At 41.4% G+C, this 21,784-nt stretch overlaps 1 protein-coding gene across 5 annotated transcripts in view; it reads left to right on the top strand.

Moving 5' to 3' along the window:
* Positions 1 to 21,784, top strand: part of RCAN3 (RCAN family member 3) — a 41,620-nt gene extending 19,836 nt beyond the window's left edge. For all 5 annotated transcript variants that reach the window (XM_023635494.2, XM_070251255.1, XM_014737384.3 and 2 more), the window contains exons 3-5: positions 14,154 to 14,327; positions 15,396 to 15,567; positions 16,583 to 21,784. In XM_023635494.2, the coding sequence (XP_023491262.1) occupies positions 14,154 to 14,327; positions 15,396 to 15,567; positions 16,583 to 16,767 (531 nt within the window). In that variant the 3' untranslated portion in view covers positions 16,768 to 21,784. The remainder of the gene's footprint in view (positions 1 to 14,153; positions 14,328 to 15,395; positions 15,568 to 16,582) is intronic.

The raw sequence follows: 21,784 nt of genomic DNA, 5'->3' as shown, positions 1-21,784 counted from the left end.
CAGCTAGATCACCCATGAGCATATGTGCCTAATCTGTCCAAAGCAGGGTGCTCCCATGGGTGCGGACGAGGTAATTCAGGAGCCAGCGAGCTCAGAATAGGTGGGTGCCTCGCCTCCACATCGCCTGGCACAGAGCCCAGCTGCTCATTAACTCCATGCTGAATGAAAGACTGGGAAGATCATCCACCGGGCAGGGCACTGGTACTTCCAGCATGGATCTTGAACCCTCAAATTAATTTCAACGACCGTGTCATTTCTGTTTGTTTTATTTACTAATCTGATTTACGTTTCTATTTTCATAAGTTTTGTAGGTCATATTAGGACAGCAGAACATGTTCATAATGTGGTATGTACATGTGTGTTTGTATGTGTGTGTATATAAATAAATATGTACATAAATAAAATAGGAGTGCAAATCAAAATACTTTTACTGATTCAAGAAAACAAAGAACTCGTTTTTTCCTGAACTATTTTAAGAGTAAGTTGCCAACAATGATGGCTATCACCCCTAATACTTCAATATGTGTTTCCTACAAACAAGGGCCTTCTAGGAGAAAAAGACAAAATTCAGGAAGTTAATGTTGATACATTACGCCCTTCTAATCCTCAGACCCCATTCAAGATTTGCCCATTGTTCCAGTACAGCAGTGCCCCCTTATGCATGGTTTTGCTTTCTGTGGTTTCAGTTACCCACAGTCAACCATGGTCTGAAAATAATAAATGGAAAATTCTAGAAATAAACAATTCATAAGTTTGAAATTGTACGCCGTTCTGAGTAGCATGATGAAGTCTCGCTCTGTCCTTCCCAGGACCTGAATCATCCCCGTGTCCAGTGTATCCACGCTCTTTACACTCCCACCCGTTAGGCACTTAGTCGCCGTCTCCATTATCAGATCAACTGCCACGGGATGGCAGTGCTTGTGTTCAAGTAACCCTTATTTTACTTACTAATGGCCCCAAAGTGCAAGAGTAGTGATGCTGGCAATTCGGATATCCCAAAGAGAAGCCATGAAGTGCCTCCTTTAAGTAAAAAGGTAAAAGTTCTCAACTTAAGAAAAAAAAGTCACATGCTGAGGTTACTAAGATCTATGGTAAGCACAAATCTTCTATCTGTGAAATTGTGAAGAAGGAAAAAGAAGTTCATGCTGGTTTTGTTGTCGCTCCTCAAATACGTATGTATAGGAGAAGACGTGCACGTATAGGGTTCAGTTCCATCCACGGTTTCAGGCATCCCCTGGGGGTCTTGGACCGTGTTCCCCGTGGATAAGGGGGGACTGCTCTAATGTCCTTTATAGCAAAAAATCCCTCATCGCGTGTTGCATTTAGTGTCAGGTGTCTGTAGTTTCTCTGAGTCTGCAGGAATCCTAGTCTTTGCTGGCTTTTCACGATGCTCGCTCCTGCTGATTCCAGGCTGGTTACTTTGTTGCATGTCTCTCGGTTTAGGTTTGTCTGATGTTTCCTCAGGATGAGACTCCATGCATCTTTGGCAGGAATGTCACAGAAGTGACACCATTCTCTTCTCACTGCCTCCTGTCAAGTGGTGCGATTTTTATTTGTCCTATTACTGATGAAATTCACTTTGAGTTCTTCACTACGGTGGCGTCAGCAGGTTTCTCCACTGTCAAGTTAGTCTTCTCCTCGTAATTATAAGTATTTTGTGGAAGGTACTTTGAAACTGTAAATATCCTGTTTCCCCATCAAATTTTTAACTCACTGATTTATTCCTATCACTAGGAGTCATGGTTTCTTCTTTTTGTTGTTGGTTGTCGTCTGATCATTATCTTGATGCTTTGATTTGTCCTGGTTTTGGCCTGTGGTTGTCCCTTCAAGATAGCTTGTCCTTTGACATGTGCCCATCATTCTTTGAATATCTCTTTACTTTCTAGTGCAAGGTATTCCAGAATTATCTTGTATTTTCTCTGCGCCAGCTCTGGAATCAGCCGTTTCTCCAAGGAGCCCTGATTCCTTTCGATGGGGAACAGTGTTTAGAAACTGAGATATGAGAGTTAGCTGTCTGTGCTCACTGCTCTTGGAGTGTCACTGTTCCAGGCCTCGCAGCAGACAGAACCAGGAAACATATAGATATATACGTATGTTTGCACACCTGCTTATGTTACCTTAGACTTCCAACTCCAGTGCAACACTAAAGAATTATTTCTAGTTGTCTCCGTTTTCAGATTTGCAACTCTTTACTCTGACTGAGAGGAAACTAGCTTCCATTATCTTGTATTTACTTATCCAGTCACTCCCTCTCCACCCCCTCCTTTCCCATGAGGACACCCTCCTTACCCCACCCGTGCTCCAACACCCATGCCAGGTCCCACCCTTCACCTGGACCCACCCAACGAAAGTCCTCACCCCGCCTGGATTCTGAGACTCCCACAGTGCCGTCCTTACCCCTCTTCGCTCCAGTGCCTCACCGGGTTGCCTCCCTGCCCACATCCCCCTCCTCACCCCCCTCACCCCCTCACCCTGCCCCTTTGTGGGATCCCCTCCCTCTTGGCCTGCTCTCGGCAGTCTTCCACCTGGACACTCCCCTGACGCCGCTGAGCTTCAGCACCCTGTGTTGGGCTGCCCCTCCCTCGGCACACTGTCCTCATCCCTGTTGGGCTCCAGCACCCCCTGCCAGGCCTCCCTCCTGGGTGACCACCTTCTTCACCGCACTTGGACTCCAGCACCGTGCTCCAAGCCACTGCACCTCCCCGCTCTCTGTCAGCGTGGACACACCTGCCTTCCTTGGCCTCACCTCAAGGCGTCTGCACTGAATGTTCAGGAAGAGGAAGGACGCCTTATTCTTTTTAAAAGAACAAATAATACCCTTAAGGTCCTTCCCTGGGTTTCTGACATTGTTTCAGATGTACATGTCTGGGAAGATGGGGCTCCGGCTTTAAAAATCACCTTCATCCTCGAAGGTCCATGGAGAAAACCGCACTGGAAGGCAGACTTCTGCCCTGGAATAAATCACACGCACAGTCAACGTTTGTTCCTTGTTGTCGCCTCTGGACCTAGGATAGTAGCTGGCCTTAGGGAGTGTGGATGAACAGTGAGGACACACACGGGTCTGGATGGAGACCACAGAAATAGACTGCAGGCTCCTGTCAATCACTAAGCACACGGGCAGGCCCACGAATGAAGCAGTCCTTGATCTTTGCGCATAACTGACCTTAGTGAAGAAGAGTCGTGTCTTACCGCTCTATGTTTTCTGTATATACTTTGATAACTTCATATCAGCCGTTTCCGCTCTAAGTGGCTTTTCATTCTCCTGTGCTAGCTCGGCACCCTGAATACATGCCTAGTAAAGCATGTTCAAGGCCATCAGCAGCAGTTATTTTAAGAACTAGAAAACAAAACAAAAAAGATAAAATTAATAGCAAGATAAAGGCTGCTGAAGTGAAAACAATGTATTTTTTCAATATGTCGAATTTGTGGCTGCAATAAAGAAAGATCTCCCTCAGTTCAAGCCCAGGTTCATAGCAGAGTAGCAGAGTCCTCAGTGTCATAACAGAGAAGCAGTGTTCTCTGCCCCAGTGTCAGGGATCTGAAGAATCCTGGGAGGATGGACACTGATTTCATTAATTTCATTAATCAGTGGCGCTCTGTATCACCCACTGCAACCGAGTCTCCTGGGAGTGCGTGTCTCCTAGGCAACTGCTCCAGCAGTGAGAGGCATATAAATTACTAAAGGACTATTAGGAAGGGCAGAGTCTAATTTTCCATTGGCAGCCATGATAGCACCTGCTGTCTAGTTCACGTTGTGTTAGCACTGTGCATTCGCCTCCTTCCTGGGGAATCCACATCATACCAGAAGAGCAGCTATTTTTTTGTAACCACAGAATGGCTGGTGGGCTAGTGTGAAAGCTCTGCCCTATTTCTGTTAGTGACAGTAATGGTACTGCCTATACTTTGTTCTAAGAGCTTTAAGTGTTCACTCTGTCTCAACCATAACCCCGTGAAGTGGGTACTTTTGTTGTCCTCGTTCACCAGGTGAGGAAACTATAGGCACAGCGAAAGTAAGTAACTTGCCCAAGGTCACACAGCTATAAGATAGAGCCAGGAGTCAAACCCAGGCACTCTAGCTCCAGAGTTCTGTTATTTGAGAAGATAAGTGGCTGGTAGAAACCATACGCTCTTCCTAAAGTTATCTGTCCAGGTTGTGGAGTCCTCGGGTCTTCTTTCCATGGTCTCATGTTGAAGAAGTGAGCAGTCTCTGTTAATGGATGCAGAAAGTAATATTTTATCCATGCTAAAAGGCCAAGGAGCGGAGAGCTTCTGGTCCTCAGGAGTGGATAGTATCTATTCCTGTCCCCCTCTCAGATGTGGAGGTGGGTTTGGTACTTGTTCATCAAAGCCTGTGCTTAGTCACTGAGGTCACAGGAGAGAAGCCGCTGTGTTGACAGCAGTGTCTCTGGCTGGGCCATCAGAGCATCTGCAGGCTGGCACATGCCATTCTCCTGACTGACAGAAGCCCGAGGCCGGACATGAAGTTCAGGCTGAACCTGGACTTTCCTACTTCATGCTCGAGAAGCACAAGAAAAGGGAAGTAAAGATTCGAGTGGACATCCTGGAGAGCAGAGTCATGGTTTCCTCTTGCAGCTGGCATGGATATACGATACTGACCTTGACAACTGAAGCCTGAGTACTCGGAACAGCTGTCTGGGCAACTGAAGCCGTTTTCCTTGTTCCTGGGGAAAATTCACAGGGTTTTCAGGGGAAGAACTCACTTTTGTGGTCTTTCTCACCTCTCATGTCTTAGATCAAAACCGTATGTTTGAGCCCAGGATGAATTTGCAAACATGAAGTGTGTCGTAGGCCATCTTGAGTCTTTGGATAGACAGTGGCCCCGTGCTAATCTGACCGCCTCTTCAAGATGCCTGTCAACCGCAGAATCGCTCGGCGGGATGGCCAGAGGCCTTGTAGAGTGGGAGACAGAATTCTTTGCTTTTCACCATTTGTCTGCTCTCTCCCCAATTTTGTTCCATCCTCTCTTTCCTCCAGGGGGCCTTGTAATCTGCTCCTCTGTCTTCTCTGCACTTTTCTTTTCAGTAAACAACCAAACAGGCTAAAAAGAAAAAAGACAAAAGCCATTGCTGCTGCTGAAGGACTGTCAAGAGCTGGGATGTCATTAGAAGTTCTCACAGTTAAGGTCTTGCAGATGGTGCCTCTCCAATAGATATTCCCCAGAAAAGCCAAATAAAAAGTGCTTTTGTTTATTAATGGCCTGTGGAGTTTGAGTATCGCTGATGGAGGGCGGTACCTTTGTACCTTGAAAATTAAGTGGGGTGTGTGTGTGTGTGTGTGTGTGTGTGTGTGTGTGTGTGTGTGTGTGTGTAGACTCTTCCGGTGGAGATCCTGACTGCTGCCTGGTTAGCGTAAGTATTAATGTGGCTGTGGTTGTGGATCTCATTCCCCTCCTTAGGTGGCAGGCTGTGTTTTTTAGGTGTTTTGAGGTTAGCAGTTGGCCACCAAACTGCTTGTAAATGGCTTCTGCATTGTGCACCCATCTTCTGTATCACAGTCATAGATCTTTTCCAACTTAACCACAGAAAATGGGAGACTTTTCATAACCAGAATTACTAGTAAGGAAGTGTTGTCCTAATTGAAGATGGAAAGCAGTGGCTGACCAAAGCCAGCCTCACTGTGATCCTGGCCAGGTCCATGGCTGACACTCACCTGCAGGGCTCTGGTGAGCCCCCACAGGCTGTGTGCAGTGATGGTGGGGTGCAGGTGCCACCTCTGTCTTCACAGCTGGCTGCTGTAGCCACCTCATCTCATCCCTTCTCTTGTTTCCTGATACTTTTTTTTTAATTTGGTAAAACTCACCTACAGTGAAATGTACTGGTCTTAAGTGTGCCATTTGATGAGTTTTGACAGTATCTACCCGTGTAACCAACACTCCAGTCAAGAATATTTCCAGCCCCACCCTAATACCAATCCGTAGTTTCCCTCAAAAATGACTTATCGTTGGTGTGATACTTTTCTTGTATGTGGTATAGGGGTTTGTAGAGATTTGGGGAAAAAATCATAGTCCTTTAAGGATTTATATTCCAATAAGGCAGAGTATGTATTTATAGACATAGTAACCATTAAAATGAAAATCCATATTGAATAGATAATGTTCCATATTTTCTTGAATTTTAATTCAGTTTCATGTTTCTTTCTGATCTGGAAAGGTGTTGAAGGCAACATAAATGCTATAGAACAAGGTTATGGAAGGTGTTAAATTTTTATGTGTTCTGCTCCCCTCTAGCCTTCTAAACTTAGGTCCCAGAACTTTTTACAAGTGCTCAGGTTGTCACAGTGAAGTTTTTAAATTTGCCATGCCCAGGCGTGTGGGTGCTTTATCCTGGTCAGTGAGGTCCATCCCTCTGCCTGTAGTTAGCAGGACACTGAGGAGAACCAGAGGCATTTGCCTACCCCAGGCGGAAATGGGGGCCTTGCTTCTGATTATGCTTCTGATTATGGTCAACCTGCAGCCTCTGGATGCTGGAGAGATGGAACTTTCTGTTTCAGATCTACAGGAAGACATAGAATGTAAAAAATCTCTTGCCTTAGGACACCGGAGATAATTTCACTGCTGAATGTTTTGGAGTATTGCTTCTCATCAGCAGTGACATTGTTCCTCTTCTTCCTAATGTGCAGAATTGATGGGCCCCTCGGGATTCCTTAGTCCAAGGCCAAGGCCAAATCATTTTCATCGTTTGTTCCTCAGTGAAATTGACAAACCTCACCTTCTCTGTTTTGAGATGAGGAACAGAGTAGAGCAGGGGTAGTTCCGGAAAGGTCAGGAAATATGCACTTAGCTGCCATCCTCGCCTGGTGCTCCTTGAAACCTCCCTTCCTACAGCGTGGTTTCCACTCTCCTCCTTCTATGATTTTTGTATGTCTATTGCCCAGCTACAAAGTACTCTTCTTGAATTCCCAAGAAAGTTGTTGGTTACACATTATCCTAACATTTCAGGTGCTAGGTATTTGTGTCATTTTTACTGCTGATTGATTGCACAGTGGTCTCAGCATATGAAGGCAGCCTCTGGTCTGTATTTGATGGAAAACTTGTATAACAGGAAAAGCCTCATGGATTGGTTTTGAGGCTAAATTATTCATATTATTCCCATAGATGTTGTACTGCCAAAAGGGAATACTAAGTGACCGCTGGAGGAGTAGGGTGGTCAATGACGATTCTGATTTGATGAGATCGCCCTTATCTTACCAGAAGTAAGTGTGTAACCATCACCCTTTAACAGGATGATGTTAGTTTTTATGTTATTAGAGAATTCAGAAATGTATAAAAGTGAGTTATTTCTAAAACAGTTCTAAGGAGAAAAATAATAATTTGATTTCTGAATGCACTCTGAACAGCTGCACGTCCCTAATAGTTGTCACAAGCCATTTTCCATCCGTGTCGTAGATTATGGCTGTCTCCAGTCTTCTAAATCCCTTCTGTCCTAAAGCCAGGCTGTCAGGGACACAGCCTCGGGAATCTACCTGTTGATATTGTGGATTCACAGAAGGGCAGAGCTGCCAGCTAAGGGGTCCTGCCTTTTACCTCAAGTAGGAAACAACAATAGTTTCGCCTCCACATTAATTTTCGTGTTTTCTACAGCACCTCACAGCTGGGAGTCACGCGTTTAATAAATTGTATTTATACTACATCAAGGGGGAAACAGTATGAAAAAGAGAGAAAGAACTAACAAAATTTAGAAAAAGCTTACTTAGTAAACTTCCATGACTTCGTTTTTGTATAATTCTTAATCAGTTCACAGGTATTGGAATTTAGAAGAGAAAGAGCTGTACACCCCATTGCTGTCATCTGCAGGCTACATTCAGTTACACTGTATTCCTGGAATGAGAAAAAAATCGTTTTGAAGGAAAGAAGGATGTGCTTAGCAAGTAGCTGTTTAGTTTGCAAGATAGCTTGTGTTATTGTTACTACGACAAGTCATCGTCGTGGGGAATTAGGAATAAATACATGGTCCTTTTACCCTGGGCAAGGAAAAGCATTTAATGTACAGAATTCCAAAACGCTAATATTTTGTAAACCATAATTAATTCTGCCTTAGTTTCCATTTCCATTGTGTTCAGTGTTGATATTTCTTAATTATCTCATATGGGGATATTTACTAAGTATTCAAAATATGTTTAAAGTAAGCATCTACCAAGAATTAAATGGAATGTGATTTCACAAAATCTCAACTTCAGTTTTATTTAAAAGTGATAAAATCGGCTGTCTTTTTTTTTTTTTTTTGCTGGGAGAGATTTGCCCTGAGCTGTCAGCTAACATCTGTCGCCAGTCTTCCCTGTTTTTTCCCCTTCCCCAAAGCCCCAGTACATAGTTGTATATTCTGGTTCTAAGTCCTTATAGTTCTTCTATGTGAGCTGCCGCCACAGCATGGCCACTGACAGACAGGTGGTGTGGTTCCACGATGTGGTTCCTGGGAACCGAATCCCAGCTGCCAAAGTGAAGCCAGCCATCTTTGAAGTGAATGCTGAGGAAACTGAAATGTGCCTAGAAATATTAATAATTATTAGTATTTAATATATTTAAGTGTTTGTATTTCTTTTTAAGCACTAAAATCCTCACTATCGCTGTAGTATTTATTTGTCCATATTACTTTAATATGTGGAAATACTGTAGTAAATAAGAACAGGATTGATCTTAAAGTTCACTTCCTTTTGTAGTACATTGGAAATCTGGCACTTAGCGCAAGGGCTGGCATGCAGCTGGTTGCTTAATATAGTTTTTTAAAATGAATAAACAAAAATAATATAATTTTTAGGATAAATGACATTTCCTAAATAATGAGGATGATATTTGAACATCAGAAGAATAAATACTGGTGCACAAATCATTGTATATTTTATCAAGTTGGAGAAATATTGCCAAGTGGTAGGTAAATGTTCAAATTAAGAGAAGTTAATAAATGAAGGAATATGTGATTTTCACTTCACTATCAACAGGTAACTGAAAGATCTTCACGTAGTCCAAAAACAAAGCTAGTTCACAGGTTCTTTTTATCGTGTTACCATTGGCAAGCCTGAAGAATATTTCGAAAGGGCTTGAGATTTTCTTACGTCTGTTTTGTTACATTTCATTTATTCAATTATTGCATGAAAGTAACCGGTAAAGAAAATTTAGTGTTGCTATTCTTCTGCTAATTGAAGTTAGGTTTTTCATTATCCCAATTCATTAACAAATGGGAAGAGAACCACTTTTTTCTCAGCCTCATGGAATGACTCAAATATTGCTCTCACTCTTTCCCGTTCTATTCCATCTCAAAATACTTAGGGCATATATTTTCCTTTTTACCAAAAAAAATACTATTTTTATGGAATTACGTACTCCCAAATGAACCTCGAGAAGAAGATTTTATTGTTTTGCCTTTGTAAAAGAGGAACCATGGCTATAGGATATTACGCATCTTTAAAGAAGGTGCTAAATGTACATTAGCATCTTTCATAGAAATTTCATTCGGGGGGAATAGAGAAAGAAAAAAATCAATTGAAAAGAAGGCAAAAAGAGAAGTGAACACAGAAAATCTGAGACAAATAGATAAGAGGCAGATATTCAAAAATATCAGTAATCACAACAAGGCACTAATTCCTTCAATTAAACACCAATGATGGTCAAACTGGACTTGTTTACACACACGTTCTTTTTATGAGGTATATTTCAGACATGGGATACATAAAGGTTAGAAGTAACGGATGGAAATTGAGTTCCATGGAATATATAACCAAAAGGAAGCTACACCAGCTGTATTAATATCAGACAAAATAGACTTTAAGGCAAACGGCATTCCTAGAGAGAGAAAGATAAAGAGGGCCACTGCCTAATGATTAAAGGTTCAGTTCACCAGGAAGAGAAAACAATTCTTAGTTTGTATGCACACAACAACATACCATAATCTTAAAATATATGAAGAAAAAAATGAACAAAATACAAATGAACCATTACAAGGAAAAATAAAGCCATCTAACAGTGGGAGGTTTTAACAGACCTCTCTCGGTAATCACAGTTCAAATAGACCCCCCCACCCACACCCAAATCAGTATATGGAACTTCTCAAGAACACAAGCTGGACATACTGGACATATTTACGACACAGTGCCTGACAGCTGCAGAAACACATGCTTTTCAAGTACACATAGAAGATTTACGGTGACCTCTTGGACAAAAAGCAAGTCTCAAAAATGTCAAAGGATTGGTATCACTATCGATAACTTCCTCTGATAAAGGTGAAAATAAATTAGATATTAAAAAGATAGCAAACAAAAACTCCCATCTCTTTGGAACTGGGAGACATCTAAACAATTCATGACACAAGGGAGAAGTCATAATGGAAATTACAAAGTATTTAGAATCAAATGATAATGAAAATAATGAATATCAAAACTTGTGGGAAGCAGCTAAAATAATACTTAGAAATGTGTGGTCTTTAAGTGCATACATTAAGAAGAAAAGCTGATGGGACTGGCCCCATGGCCTAGTGGTTAAGTTCAGTGCGTTCCACTTCAGCAGCACGAGTTTGCTTTTTCAGATCCTGGGCATAGACCTACACCACTTGTCAGCCATGCTGTGGTGGCGACCAGCATATAAGATAGAGGAAGATTGGCACAGATGTTAGCTCAGGGCTAATCTTCCTCAGCAAAAATACAAATCAAATTAAAAAGAAGAAAAGCTGAAAGATTAATAGACTAAGCATCCATCTAAGGAGATAGAGAACAAACTCAAAGAAAGAATAAAGGTAAGAGCAGAAATTAATGAGATGGGGAATAAATATCCATAGAGCCAATATTGTCTCAAAGTGACTCCCAGGGGAGACAGAGGTATCTCTCTCCAGTTAACGGACCTTTAATTTCTCTCAACTGTGTATTACGTTTTCAGTGCTCAGGGGAAAGGACATTTGCAACAGGTGGTGCTGGAACAAAGGGATAGTCATATGGGGAGGAAAATGAACTCTGGCCCTTGTCTCACTGTACACAAAAATTAACTTGAAGTGGATCATAGACCTAAAAGTAGGAACTAAGCTATAGAACATCTAGAAGAAAACATAGGAGAAAATTTTAGTGACCTTGGGTATAACAGAGATTCTTAAATAAGACACAAAAAGTACAAAGTATTTTTTAAATGTGAACAAATTGGACTTCGTCAAAATAAAGAATTTTTTGCTTTTCAAAAGACACTTTCAAAATGAAAAAGGGAAGCAAGAGGCAGTATTTGCAAAGCATACGTGTGACAAAGGACTTATATCTAGAATACACAGAGGAACTCTTACAACTTAATGAGAAGACAGCCCAGGTTACAAAATGAGAAGAGATTTGAGGAGACACTTCACCCAGGAAGTTATAGAGATGGCATATAAGCCTGTGAAAAGATGCCCAATATCAGTAGTTATTAGGGAAATGTGAATTACAACTACAGTGAGATAATCTGCACACCTGAAAGTTAAGAGACTGGCCATGCCAAGTGTTGATGAGAATGTGGAGCAGCTGGAACGCTCATACGCTGTTGGTGGAAATGTTAAATGGTATGATGACTTTGGAAAACAGTTGAGTAGTTTCTGAAAATCGGTCATATACCTGTCGTACAATTCAGCCATTTCACTCTTAGGTATTTAGCCAAAAGAAATAAAATCATATATCTACACAAAACTTGTACATGAATGTTCATAGCACCTTTATTTGAATAGTTAAAAACTAGAAACAACCCAAATGTCTATCAGCAGGCAAGTGGATAAACATCCATACGGTGAAATCTACTTGACAATAAAAAAGATCAAAAAAGGGAACACAACAACAAGGATGAATCTCAAAATACTTATGCTCAGTGAAAGAAGCTAGACCCACCCTCCGAAAAAGTACATTTATATAAAATTCTAGAAAATGCTATCTAATCTAAAGTGATAGCAAAAAAGATAGTGAGATAGTGGTTACAGGTGGGGCCACCTCATATATAAACATCTGTTTTATGTTGACTAAAGACTTAAACATGAAACCATAAAACTTCAAGAAGGCAAACTAGGAGAACATCATTATGATCTCAGAGTGTAGAGGGTTTCTTAAGACACAACACCAAAGGAAAAAATGGATATATTTAGTAACATTCAAATTTAAAACTTACATTTCTCTAAGAATAGAACTGCCATATGATCCAGCTACTCCACTGCTTAGTATTTATCCAAAAAACATGAAAACATAAATGCGTAAAGGTACGTGCACCCCTATGTTCACTGCAGCATTATCCACAATAGCCGAGACTTGGAAGCAAGCTAGGTGCCCATCAAGGGACGAATGGATAAAGAAGATGTGGCATATATACACAATGGAATACTACTCAGCCATAATAAAGGATGAAATCTTGCCATTTGTGACAACGTGGATGGACCTTGAGGGTATTATGCTGAGTGAAATAAGTCAGAGGGAGAAAGTCAAATACCATATGATCTCTCTCATAAACAGAAGATAAAAACAGCAAACACATAGAAACAGAGATTGGATTGGTGGTTACCAGAGGGGAAGGGGGCAGGGAGGAGGGCAAAAGGGGTAACTAGGCATGTGTGTGGTGATGGATGGTAATTAGTTTTTGGGTGGTGAACATGATGTAACCTACACAGGAATCGAAATATAATGATATACACCTGAAATTTGTGTAATGTTATAAACCACTGTTACCTCAATAAAATAAAATAAAAAGACTGACATTTCTCAGTTAAAAAAAAAAAAACCTAAAACCACTACAGAGAGAAGAATTGTGAAAAAACATTTATGGCATATGTTATTGACAAAGAATTATTGTCTCTGTGGAACTCCCATGACTCAATAAAAAAAGACAACCCAATAGAAAAAGGAGCAAAAAATGATATGAACGGGATATCACGTTTTGAGGCACTCCAAATGTCCAATAAATATGAAAAGAGGCTCAACCTCGTGATTATTCAGAGAAACGGGAATTATAGCCAAAATTAGAGCCCATTTCATATTCCCTACCTCACACTGATGAAAATGTAAAAGTCGATATCAAGTGCTGGCAAAGGTAGGAAGCAACCGGAACATGCTTCCGCTCTTAGTAAATTGGTACAAACACTTTGGAAAACTATTTGGCTTATCTTCTAAAGTTAAAAATGTGCCAACACTGAGGCCAGGAGAGCCACTTGTGGTGTGTACACCAGAGGAACTCATGCACATGGGTACCAAGAATGTTCATAGCAGCACAGTAGTAGCAAAAACCTGGAGGCTCCAAATCCCAACAGCTTTAGGGAAATCCTGCTGCGACTCTACAATAGAATACTATGCAGTAGTGAAAAAGGATGGCTAAGAGTTACAGCAACAACGGAGAATCTTAGGAAGAAAATGGAGGGAGGGGCTGGCCCCGTGGCCGAGTGGTTAAGTTCCCGCGCTCCGCTGCAGGCGGCCCAGTGTTTCGTTGGTTCGAATCCTGGGCGCGGACATGACACTGCTCATCAGACCACGCTGAGGCAGCGTCCCACATGCCACAACTAGAAGAACCCACAACGAGGAATACACAACTATGTACCGGGGGGCTTTGGGGAGAAAAAGGAAAAAATAAAATCTTTAAAAAAAAAAAAAAAAGAGAAAATGGAGGGAAAACAAGTTATAGAAGAAGACATGTAGCGTGATTAAATCTTTAGGGATACAAATAAATGTAAAACTAAAGAAAAGCAAGGGGATGATAAGCACAAAATCTCAAATGGTTTCTTTGAAGGAGGGAGGGAATGGGATGGGGAGAAACAACTCTGGCACACTGGGACTTCAGAACCGTAGAAGTGTCCTTGTTCTGTACTTGGGCATGTTTGTATCGTTTTGTGTATTTTACATTTATTTTATAATTACATTTATTTTATAATTTAAATCTATATAATATTTAATAAAGTTAATTGCTTTTAAAATAAGTGCAAATTTCAAAATTTAGCATATGAATAACAAGTTGCCTGTTCTTGTAGACCTGCAGGAAAAATATGCTTTTTCAGAGTTGGGGGGCGGGAGGGAGGAGGAATCATAATGAGTTTATGTTTAATCCTTTATTATTAGGGAATTACTTATCCCATAACTTATGCTTAAGGGTTTAAATTTCCTTTTGTTAAAGATTTTTCCTTTTTCCCCCCATTTTCTCGGCCCTGCTGCTCCTCAATTTACAGGAGAGATTCGAAGCACTGTTCACCGTCTACGATGACCAAGTTACATTTCAGTTGTTTAAAAGCTTTAGAAGAGTCAGAATAAATTTCAGCAAACCGGAAGCAGCAGCCAGGGCTCGGATAGAACTCCACGAGACAGACTTCAACGGGAGGAAGCTGAAGCTGTATTTTGCACAGGTATTTCTGGTGCAAAGGGCTCTGTTCTCTAAACTTGCCTTTCCCCATCCAAAAATTTTACCAGTTCTCCACTTTCTATATGTCAGAGATCTTTGAAATGAACAATCCTGATCAGCAAATAATGTAAAAACATTTTTTCTTTATTTTACAGCTATATAAATTTATTTATTGAGCATATTTACCCTCCTGACTTCATTTTGCTTGGACTACTAGTTAAAGGAATTCATTTTCCTGGCGGCTTTCCTCAGCTGGGATCCCGTGCGGGTGAAGCCCCACCACTTCACGCTCAGTGGGTTAGCTTTCCTGCCGTGCGTCTGCAGTGGCCCTGGTGCTGTAACATCCTTGGGAGAATTGAGGAAACAGTCTCTGAAGTCATTTCTGTGTTCTGGGTTCATTTAAAACACCTCATAGAAAATGGCTGCTGGCCTGAGGGGTGGCCAGCGGGGTGCCACAGCTCTGTATAGAAAGGCTCTCTCGGACTTTGAAACTGCAGAGGACCCTGTGGGTTCCCAAGGATGGGATGTATTTACTATTCGAATCCCGCACTGGTGTGACTCAGAAACCGATTTCTTCTTGGAAGAATTGGTGAAATAAAGGCATTAGAGCTCTACTCTTGCATTAAGTACACTGTTTTATTTTCAACAGAGTCATTTTTTCTTGGTCTTAGCTTTCAAATTAAAAAAGAAAAAAAGAGGTTTGTTGTCTCACACTCCAAATGAAAACCTGAGTAAGAGACGTCTGGACATTTCTTGTGGGGTCGATCGAGATGGAGACGATAGAACCTAATCTCTTCTAAAATTGGAATCTAGCGCTTAGTACTGTTCGTTGTTCATTCATCGATTCGGTTTTTTATTCAGCTAATATTTACTGAGCACCGAATCCGTGTGGGCTCTGTGCTGCGCACTGAGTGTCCAGTGGTGAACCGAACAGACCCCAACCCAGCCACCGAGAGATGGAAACGGTTAAAGAGGAGTTTCTGATTTTCTTCAAAGAGATGTAACAGTTAACATAAAGAGGAAAAGGAGGAAATAGCCCAGTCCCAAATTTTGAGTGTCTCCTTCCCTTCAGGTGCAGGTGTCCGGTGAAACACGGGACAAATCGTACTTACTGCCGCCCCAGCCGGCCAAGCACTTCCTCATCTCGCCCCCAGCGTCCCCTCCGGTGGGGTGGAAGCAGGGCGAAGACGCGATGCCTGTTATCAATTACGATTTACTCTGCGCCGTTTCCAAACTCGGACCAGGTAACAAACTTTTCTGTCTTTCCTGTTATTTCCCCCAGGAAACTTTTGTATTCAAGACCATATTCAGCAATTTGTGTTCTAGCCACCTAGTGGCAGCATGAGCAGCGTGGAGGATGACGTCACACAGACCAGGCTCAAACTCTAGCGTTTGCTGACTTTGTGATCTGGAGGAAGTTACTTAGCTTCAATTTTCTGAGCCTCTGGGTTCTCATTTATAAAATAGGGATTTGTAAGATAATAGCTACCTTTCAGTGTGGTTATAGGGGTTAAATGATAGATATGTGATATTCAATAAATGTACTCCAGTTTTTACTGCTACAAGTTCTCGCACGGAACAGGCGCTGAGTGAGTCCTAGTTGCCTTCTCCTCACCCCGTGTAAGTACCAGACCAACACCCTCGGCCTTGAACAGTATTTCAAGAAATTGGTGGTGATACCACATCAACCCTTCCAAATTTTTCTCATGTATTTATTTTTCATTTCTTTTTTCCTGCTATTTAATTTCCCTCTCTCCTCCCTTTAAAATAATATAAGAAGTCAGTGCCGTTGCTGGTTCAGACTAGTTGTCCACTGAAGGTAACGTTATGTGTCCTATGGGGGATACAAGAGGCGTTTGAGGGGAGTGGCTTGGTGGTGTCATTAGACATCAGAGCTGTATCCTGGATGTCTGGGGTCCTGTACTAAGGCGATCGCCCCTGCTGCCTGGAGGTTACCTGTCTCCCCAGGGAAAACTGAAACCGTTCGGAGGTTAAGCACGTTCATGCCTGTTGTTCATGGAACAGTAATGAGCGTTTCCATTTTAACCCCCAAGACCTCAGTAGTCCTCAGCAGCTAATTTCTCGAAATGGTAAAACTTTCTAAGAACCTTAGAGTATCAGAGCTCTAATGCCAATACAAGGAAAAGTACTCTGACATAGGATTTAAAGACTTAAAAACTGATAATCAGCGATTGAAACATGCGTAGAACAAGAAGTTTCAAGAGACGAAACCCTCCTTTTTGCCGTTTATGTCCACAGGAGAGAAATACGAACTTCACGCAGGAACGGAGTCGACGCCAAGCGTGGTGGTCCACGTCTGTGAGAGTGAGACTGAAGAGGAAGAAGAAACAAAAAACCCCAAACAGAAAATTACCCAGACGCGGCGCCCCGACCCTCCAGCCGCGGCGCTGAGCGCGCCCCAGACCCTCGCGCGTGCGCTGTGAGGCCGCGGCGGCGCGGCGGGCAGGTGCCTGCGTCTGCGGGGGTGCAGGCGGGGCTGGAGGCCGGGGGTGGAGGCCGGGCCTCCCTGCCGGGCGCCGCTGCGGACAGTGTGGCGAGGCCGGGGCTAAGGAAGGGCGGTGTGTTGTCCCCAAGCCTGCACTGTGGACGTGCTTGTGTAGAGGAGCAGCTGATCTTGCCTGTTCACGGTTGTAACTGAGATTCTGAACAGCACTTTAAAGAATTATCCCCAACATGCGGCAACTCTTGACCATTTTTAAACAGTAACAAATTAGGAAAATGGCTGCCTCCAGCAATGTTAATTTTCCTGATTCCGTCTAGCAGGGGTACCCAGAAACTACAGCTATAGTCATTGAGTGCAGCACCGTTTTTATGAATTTAAAAATAGTCTCACAATTTTAATAATTTAGTGTGGGTATTTTTGTACTGGTATAATAGCTTCTAACTAATCTCTTGATGAAAGGTTGATTGTTATTCAGTATACATGAAATTTTTTGCACGAAAAGAAACCTGAAATATAGAATAATTCGTAGAAAATCAAGTTTCTCAAGTATTTTTTTCTTTACCTTTGGGGAGGAAATGCCAAATTCCCTTTGACTGTCAGAATCAAGTGGCGCAAACCTGTGTGCATGTCCTTCTCTTTCTTCCCTGGAAATTGGAGGAGAATAATGCAGGCTGTTGTCTCTCCTAGAGAAAGAACTGCTACTTTGGAAGTGGGACTTGTCACCGGTAAGCTTGCCTGGTTACGATCTCAGGTGGCTGCTGCAGTCTGCCATTTGTGACCGTGTCCTAGCCTAGAGCGTACCAAACTGTCTTCAGCCGCCAGTTGAGTTTTTCTACGCTATACATAATTGTGTGTATCATTTATAGACTTTGAATTAGAAAGGTGATGATAAGATTTTCTGAAGACCGTTTTAAGATTGTCCATTTAAACGTTTGTCAGCTTGCTTTGAAAGAAAAGTCGCATATAGTCTACCTCTATGAATTAGGGAAAGATGGGGGAGACCGTTTAGTCAATCCAGACTTTCTTTTTGGTGGAATATTTTACTCTGCCTTCCAGGTGGCATTTTTCCTTAAAACAATTGTTTCTCACCTATGTTTCAGAGTGTGTATTTGAACTGCGTAAAGTAGAAGCAAGGGTCTTTTTAACTCTTCATGGTCTGGTCAGACTTTGAAGTCCTTTTCATGGGAGCACCTCAGAGCTGAGCGCACTGTGCTTTTGGTCCGGCCACTCCGCTGATTCTCTGCTTGCTTTGCTGGCAGGTCTCTGGAGATCCTTGCTGTGTCTGGGAAGGGGTTACCCGTGAATCTGGACTAAGAAACCACTGTGGCTGCCCCTACAAAGACAGAAAAATGCAGAAGTTCAGGCCATGAGGCCTGTACATTTTTGATAACATGTTGTGGTTTAGATGTTCTTATTATGGTAGAATTTACTTCGGAGGACTTAAACTATATTGCAAAAAAAAGTTTTCTGTGTTTCCCTTGCCCTCAAATACTCTGATGTGGTAAACTCTTCTATTTATATGTACCCACCACTGCTAAGTCTCAATGTAAATTCAGTTGAAATTTGTCATTCCATAAGCAATTTATTGAATTCAGATCGTCATTTGGCAGTTTAACTGACAGCCACTTAGTAAATTTATTTTGCAGTTTGAAATTCAGCATTTTGCCAGTTTTTAATCTTACCTGTTTGCACTAACTTATCATTGCAGAATGGACCCTGTAAGTCAGGAAATGTATTCATTTTCCAGTGTACGCATTTCGGTGGGAATTTTTGAATTTCCTTTTAGGTAATATTTATTCACTATAATTTTCTAAGTGATCAAAATTCATGATGTTTTATTATTTGGCTTAGCTTTCATTCTCTGCCTTCCAATTGAATAATATTCTATCCCTAACATAAAATTATTTTTTACAGTCAAACAATGCAAATTACCCAAGTTTTTCTTTTTCTCTGTTCTTTTTTTTGAGAGTATTGAAGACAAACTTAAACCAAAATTAAATATATATTAAATTAGATATATACACATATATATGTGTATATGTATATATAACTTTTTTGAATGGAGAACATTAATATTTTCATTCTTTCTAGTGTAATATTTCCAAAAGGTGAACTCTAAAAGAAAAACTACCAAATGCCTATTAACTTTTTAATATTGTGAAATCAACCAAGATCTCAGCAGGTATTATGGTCTGTCCTTTTTGGCTATTTTATATCCAGTTCTTGTACCCATCTTACAAGAGATGAGTGTTGTGTATCTTTTGTTTTTTAGTTCCTTTTAATAAGTTTATATTTTTTTCTTCTTTGGAATTGTGTTAGTAGATTTAACTCTGATAGTATAGTAGCCATTTTTCTTCAGAAATCATAGCCTCTTCTTGGGAATCAAATTATTTAGAAAATTGAGAGGAAAGAAAACAGTGCTTTGTGTTAGGAAAAAACATTTGTGAGGGATAGGAAAACCATAACCTTTAATAAGGATGGTGGACAGATCCTGTGATGCATTGGCTCGTGTGTTCCAGGTTCTTTCACCTGATGGAACCAGAAATAAATCCATTTACAAAGTGTGAGCATCTGCTAGCCTAAGGTGCTAAGAGGCAGACATGGTGAGAGCAGTCCCCTCGCTTGGAGAGCTGAAGAACAGGTGGGAAGCGAAGTCGTCTTTTCACATTCTCCTTCAAAATTTTATATACTAAAGCCTGTCAGTGATTAAGAGCCAAAGAGAAGCTGCTAGGAACTTTAAGTTCAACATAAAGGTTTAAATAGAACATGGTGGGTTATGGCACGTTTGAATGAGAGACACCGGGAGGCAGAGGTCAGGCACAGCACTTTTCATTCTTTTAGGAGAGTTGTTTTTGGTTCCCATTCACATTACTTTCATCTTTTAAAAATGTGATATAAAGTGAAAAGATTTTATTTTCTCAATCTCAATTACAGAGGCAAGGGCGACTTTGGAAATCATATAGTGTTTAATCCTCATGTTACTCAAATTAGAAAACTACGGTGATGCCACTGGTTTCGAAGCCACAGAAAGGCTGCCCCAGGACTAGAATTGGTGCCCCCCACTCCCAGGCTGGTGCTTTGTCTACTTTTTCTTGCACTGGCTCTAAAAGACAGTCAGAAGCAATGAATCCCTATAATAAGAAAAGAAACAAAAAAGAGGGAAAAAATTCATTTACCCTGATGGGGATATAACGAGTAAGGAAAATCTCATCTGATGAAGGCAGTGATTTAGTAATTTTAATTAATGTATTTGAGGTTCCACGTTTTGTGTTTTTATCATTGTACCATAGGGATTGGAATCCACTTAAATAATGTTATCTTGGTAGCCAGCAATTGAGTTGACATTTTATATGGGCTGTCCTAGATTTTAGTAGTAGTGAGAGTAAGATGTAAACGGTCATCCTGAGATGGGACTGTAATGAAGCAGCGTGAGATCTAATACGGTTTGGAAATAGTTCACGATGGAGTGACCCTCTCCCTCAGTGCTTGTGAGACAGACTCCTGTTAAAGATCGAAGACTGCCCTGTGCTTCGTAGTTTTATATGGACTCTCACAGACCATGGCTTTATTGCTCAAGGGAAAATGTCAAACGCCGTTGAGTACCGGGAGATGTGCGGGATTCTTCAGTGCGTCAGGTTCGCCGTGCGCTGGGTCCCTCCCTCTTCTCCAGTGCCCTGTACTCCGTGCCTGTTGGACAGGCGAGCTTGGTCCACCCTCCTTTTCCTTCCCATGGGCTCCTTTTCTGCACATTTGTGTTTACATCTTCCTGTATGAAAGGAAACAAATTACTTATATAATAAGTGTGACAACATAACGGAACGAAAGACTTACTGTGACAACATCATAAAACAAAAGACTTAGGGAAATAGTTGTGTCCCAGCTGGGGAGGTGAGTCCATGCCGTAGAAGCTCACCTTTTAAACAGGTACATAAATTTAAAGACTAAGATTTATGAACCTTGCCCAAGAATTTGATAAATACTCATTTGCTTTTTAAACTCCCCTTGGAGTGTGGGTCGGCCGGAACGTCTTCAGTGGAATGCTGTTGTTTTCTTTAATCATGAATCAGGGGAAATGTTAATCATTTGGAGAGTCTTGTTATTGTTACCAAATGTACAAGCAACAAAGCCACTGAGGATTGCAACGGCTGCTAGGGTCACTGACCAAAAAGATTGTAATAAAAAGGGTTGTGTTCAAAATAGACGTTTCCAGCCAAGGTTAAGAGGAACTAACCTTGGGCCGGAGTCAAAGTGTCTCTGCCCACTTAATCAACAGTGTGAAGACCTTTTACCAAGTCCGCCGTGTGGTCTGTCTTGCAAATCTGCATTTCCTTTTGAAACAAAATCGTGTCCTGCAAACCCTTGAACCTCCTGCATTGCTTTGACTGAATGTTCATTCTTGTCGTGATGGAAGATTTCTATCTATGCAGATAATCTGTGTTTTCTGTATTGTTTTCTATTTAGTCCCCAATCTCCCTGACTTGAACTGGGGACTGAGGAGAGAGAAGGTGGCTCATCTGTCGTCGTGCCATACTCTTCCCACTGCTGCTCAGCCCAAAGCGGGGGCCCAGTGCGTGTAGAGTTACATCTCTGTTGTCCTGCGCGTATCCTCCGAGTAAGAAAAGTTTCTCCATCATTTCTCTTCTATCTTAATTGAACTTATTATGTTATCTGAACATGTTTGTGATCTTGCGTTATATTTGGGGCATGTTACCTTTCTGGTACTATAAACTGTAGTGAATATTCATTGTACTTCCAGAAACTGGTCAGTAATTAACATGTATGCATTCCATATTTTAGTGTGCTTGAAGTGGCAATCCATAGTTTGTAGTAGTTTGTTATTTGTCAACTTTGGCTATTCTCTGTTTTGAGGACATTTAAACATTCCTTGTCCTATCAAGGTGACAAAAGCAGAATGTAATTTTTTTGGAATTTTCGTGATTAATTGTAACAAGTTTTGTTTTTAAAGCTAATAAAAATAAAGTAAGGTTTTTTTTTAA

The sequence above is a fragment of the Equus caballus genome, chromosome 2 (genome assembly GCF_041296265.1).
Source record: "Equus caballus isolate H_3958 breed thoroughbred chromosome 2, TB-T2T, whole genome shotgun sequence".
Classification (NCBI taxonomy): Eukaryota; Metazoa; Chordata; class Mammalia; order Perissodactyla; family Equidae; genus Equus; species Equus caballus.
This window is presented reverse-complemented; position numbering and strand designations above follow the sequence as displayed.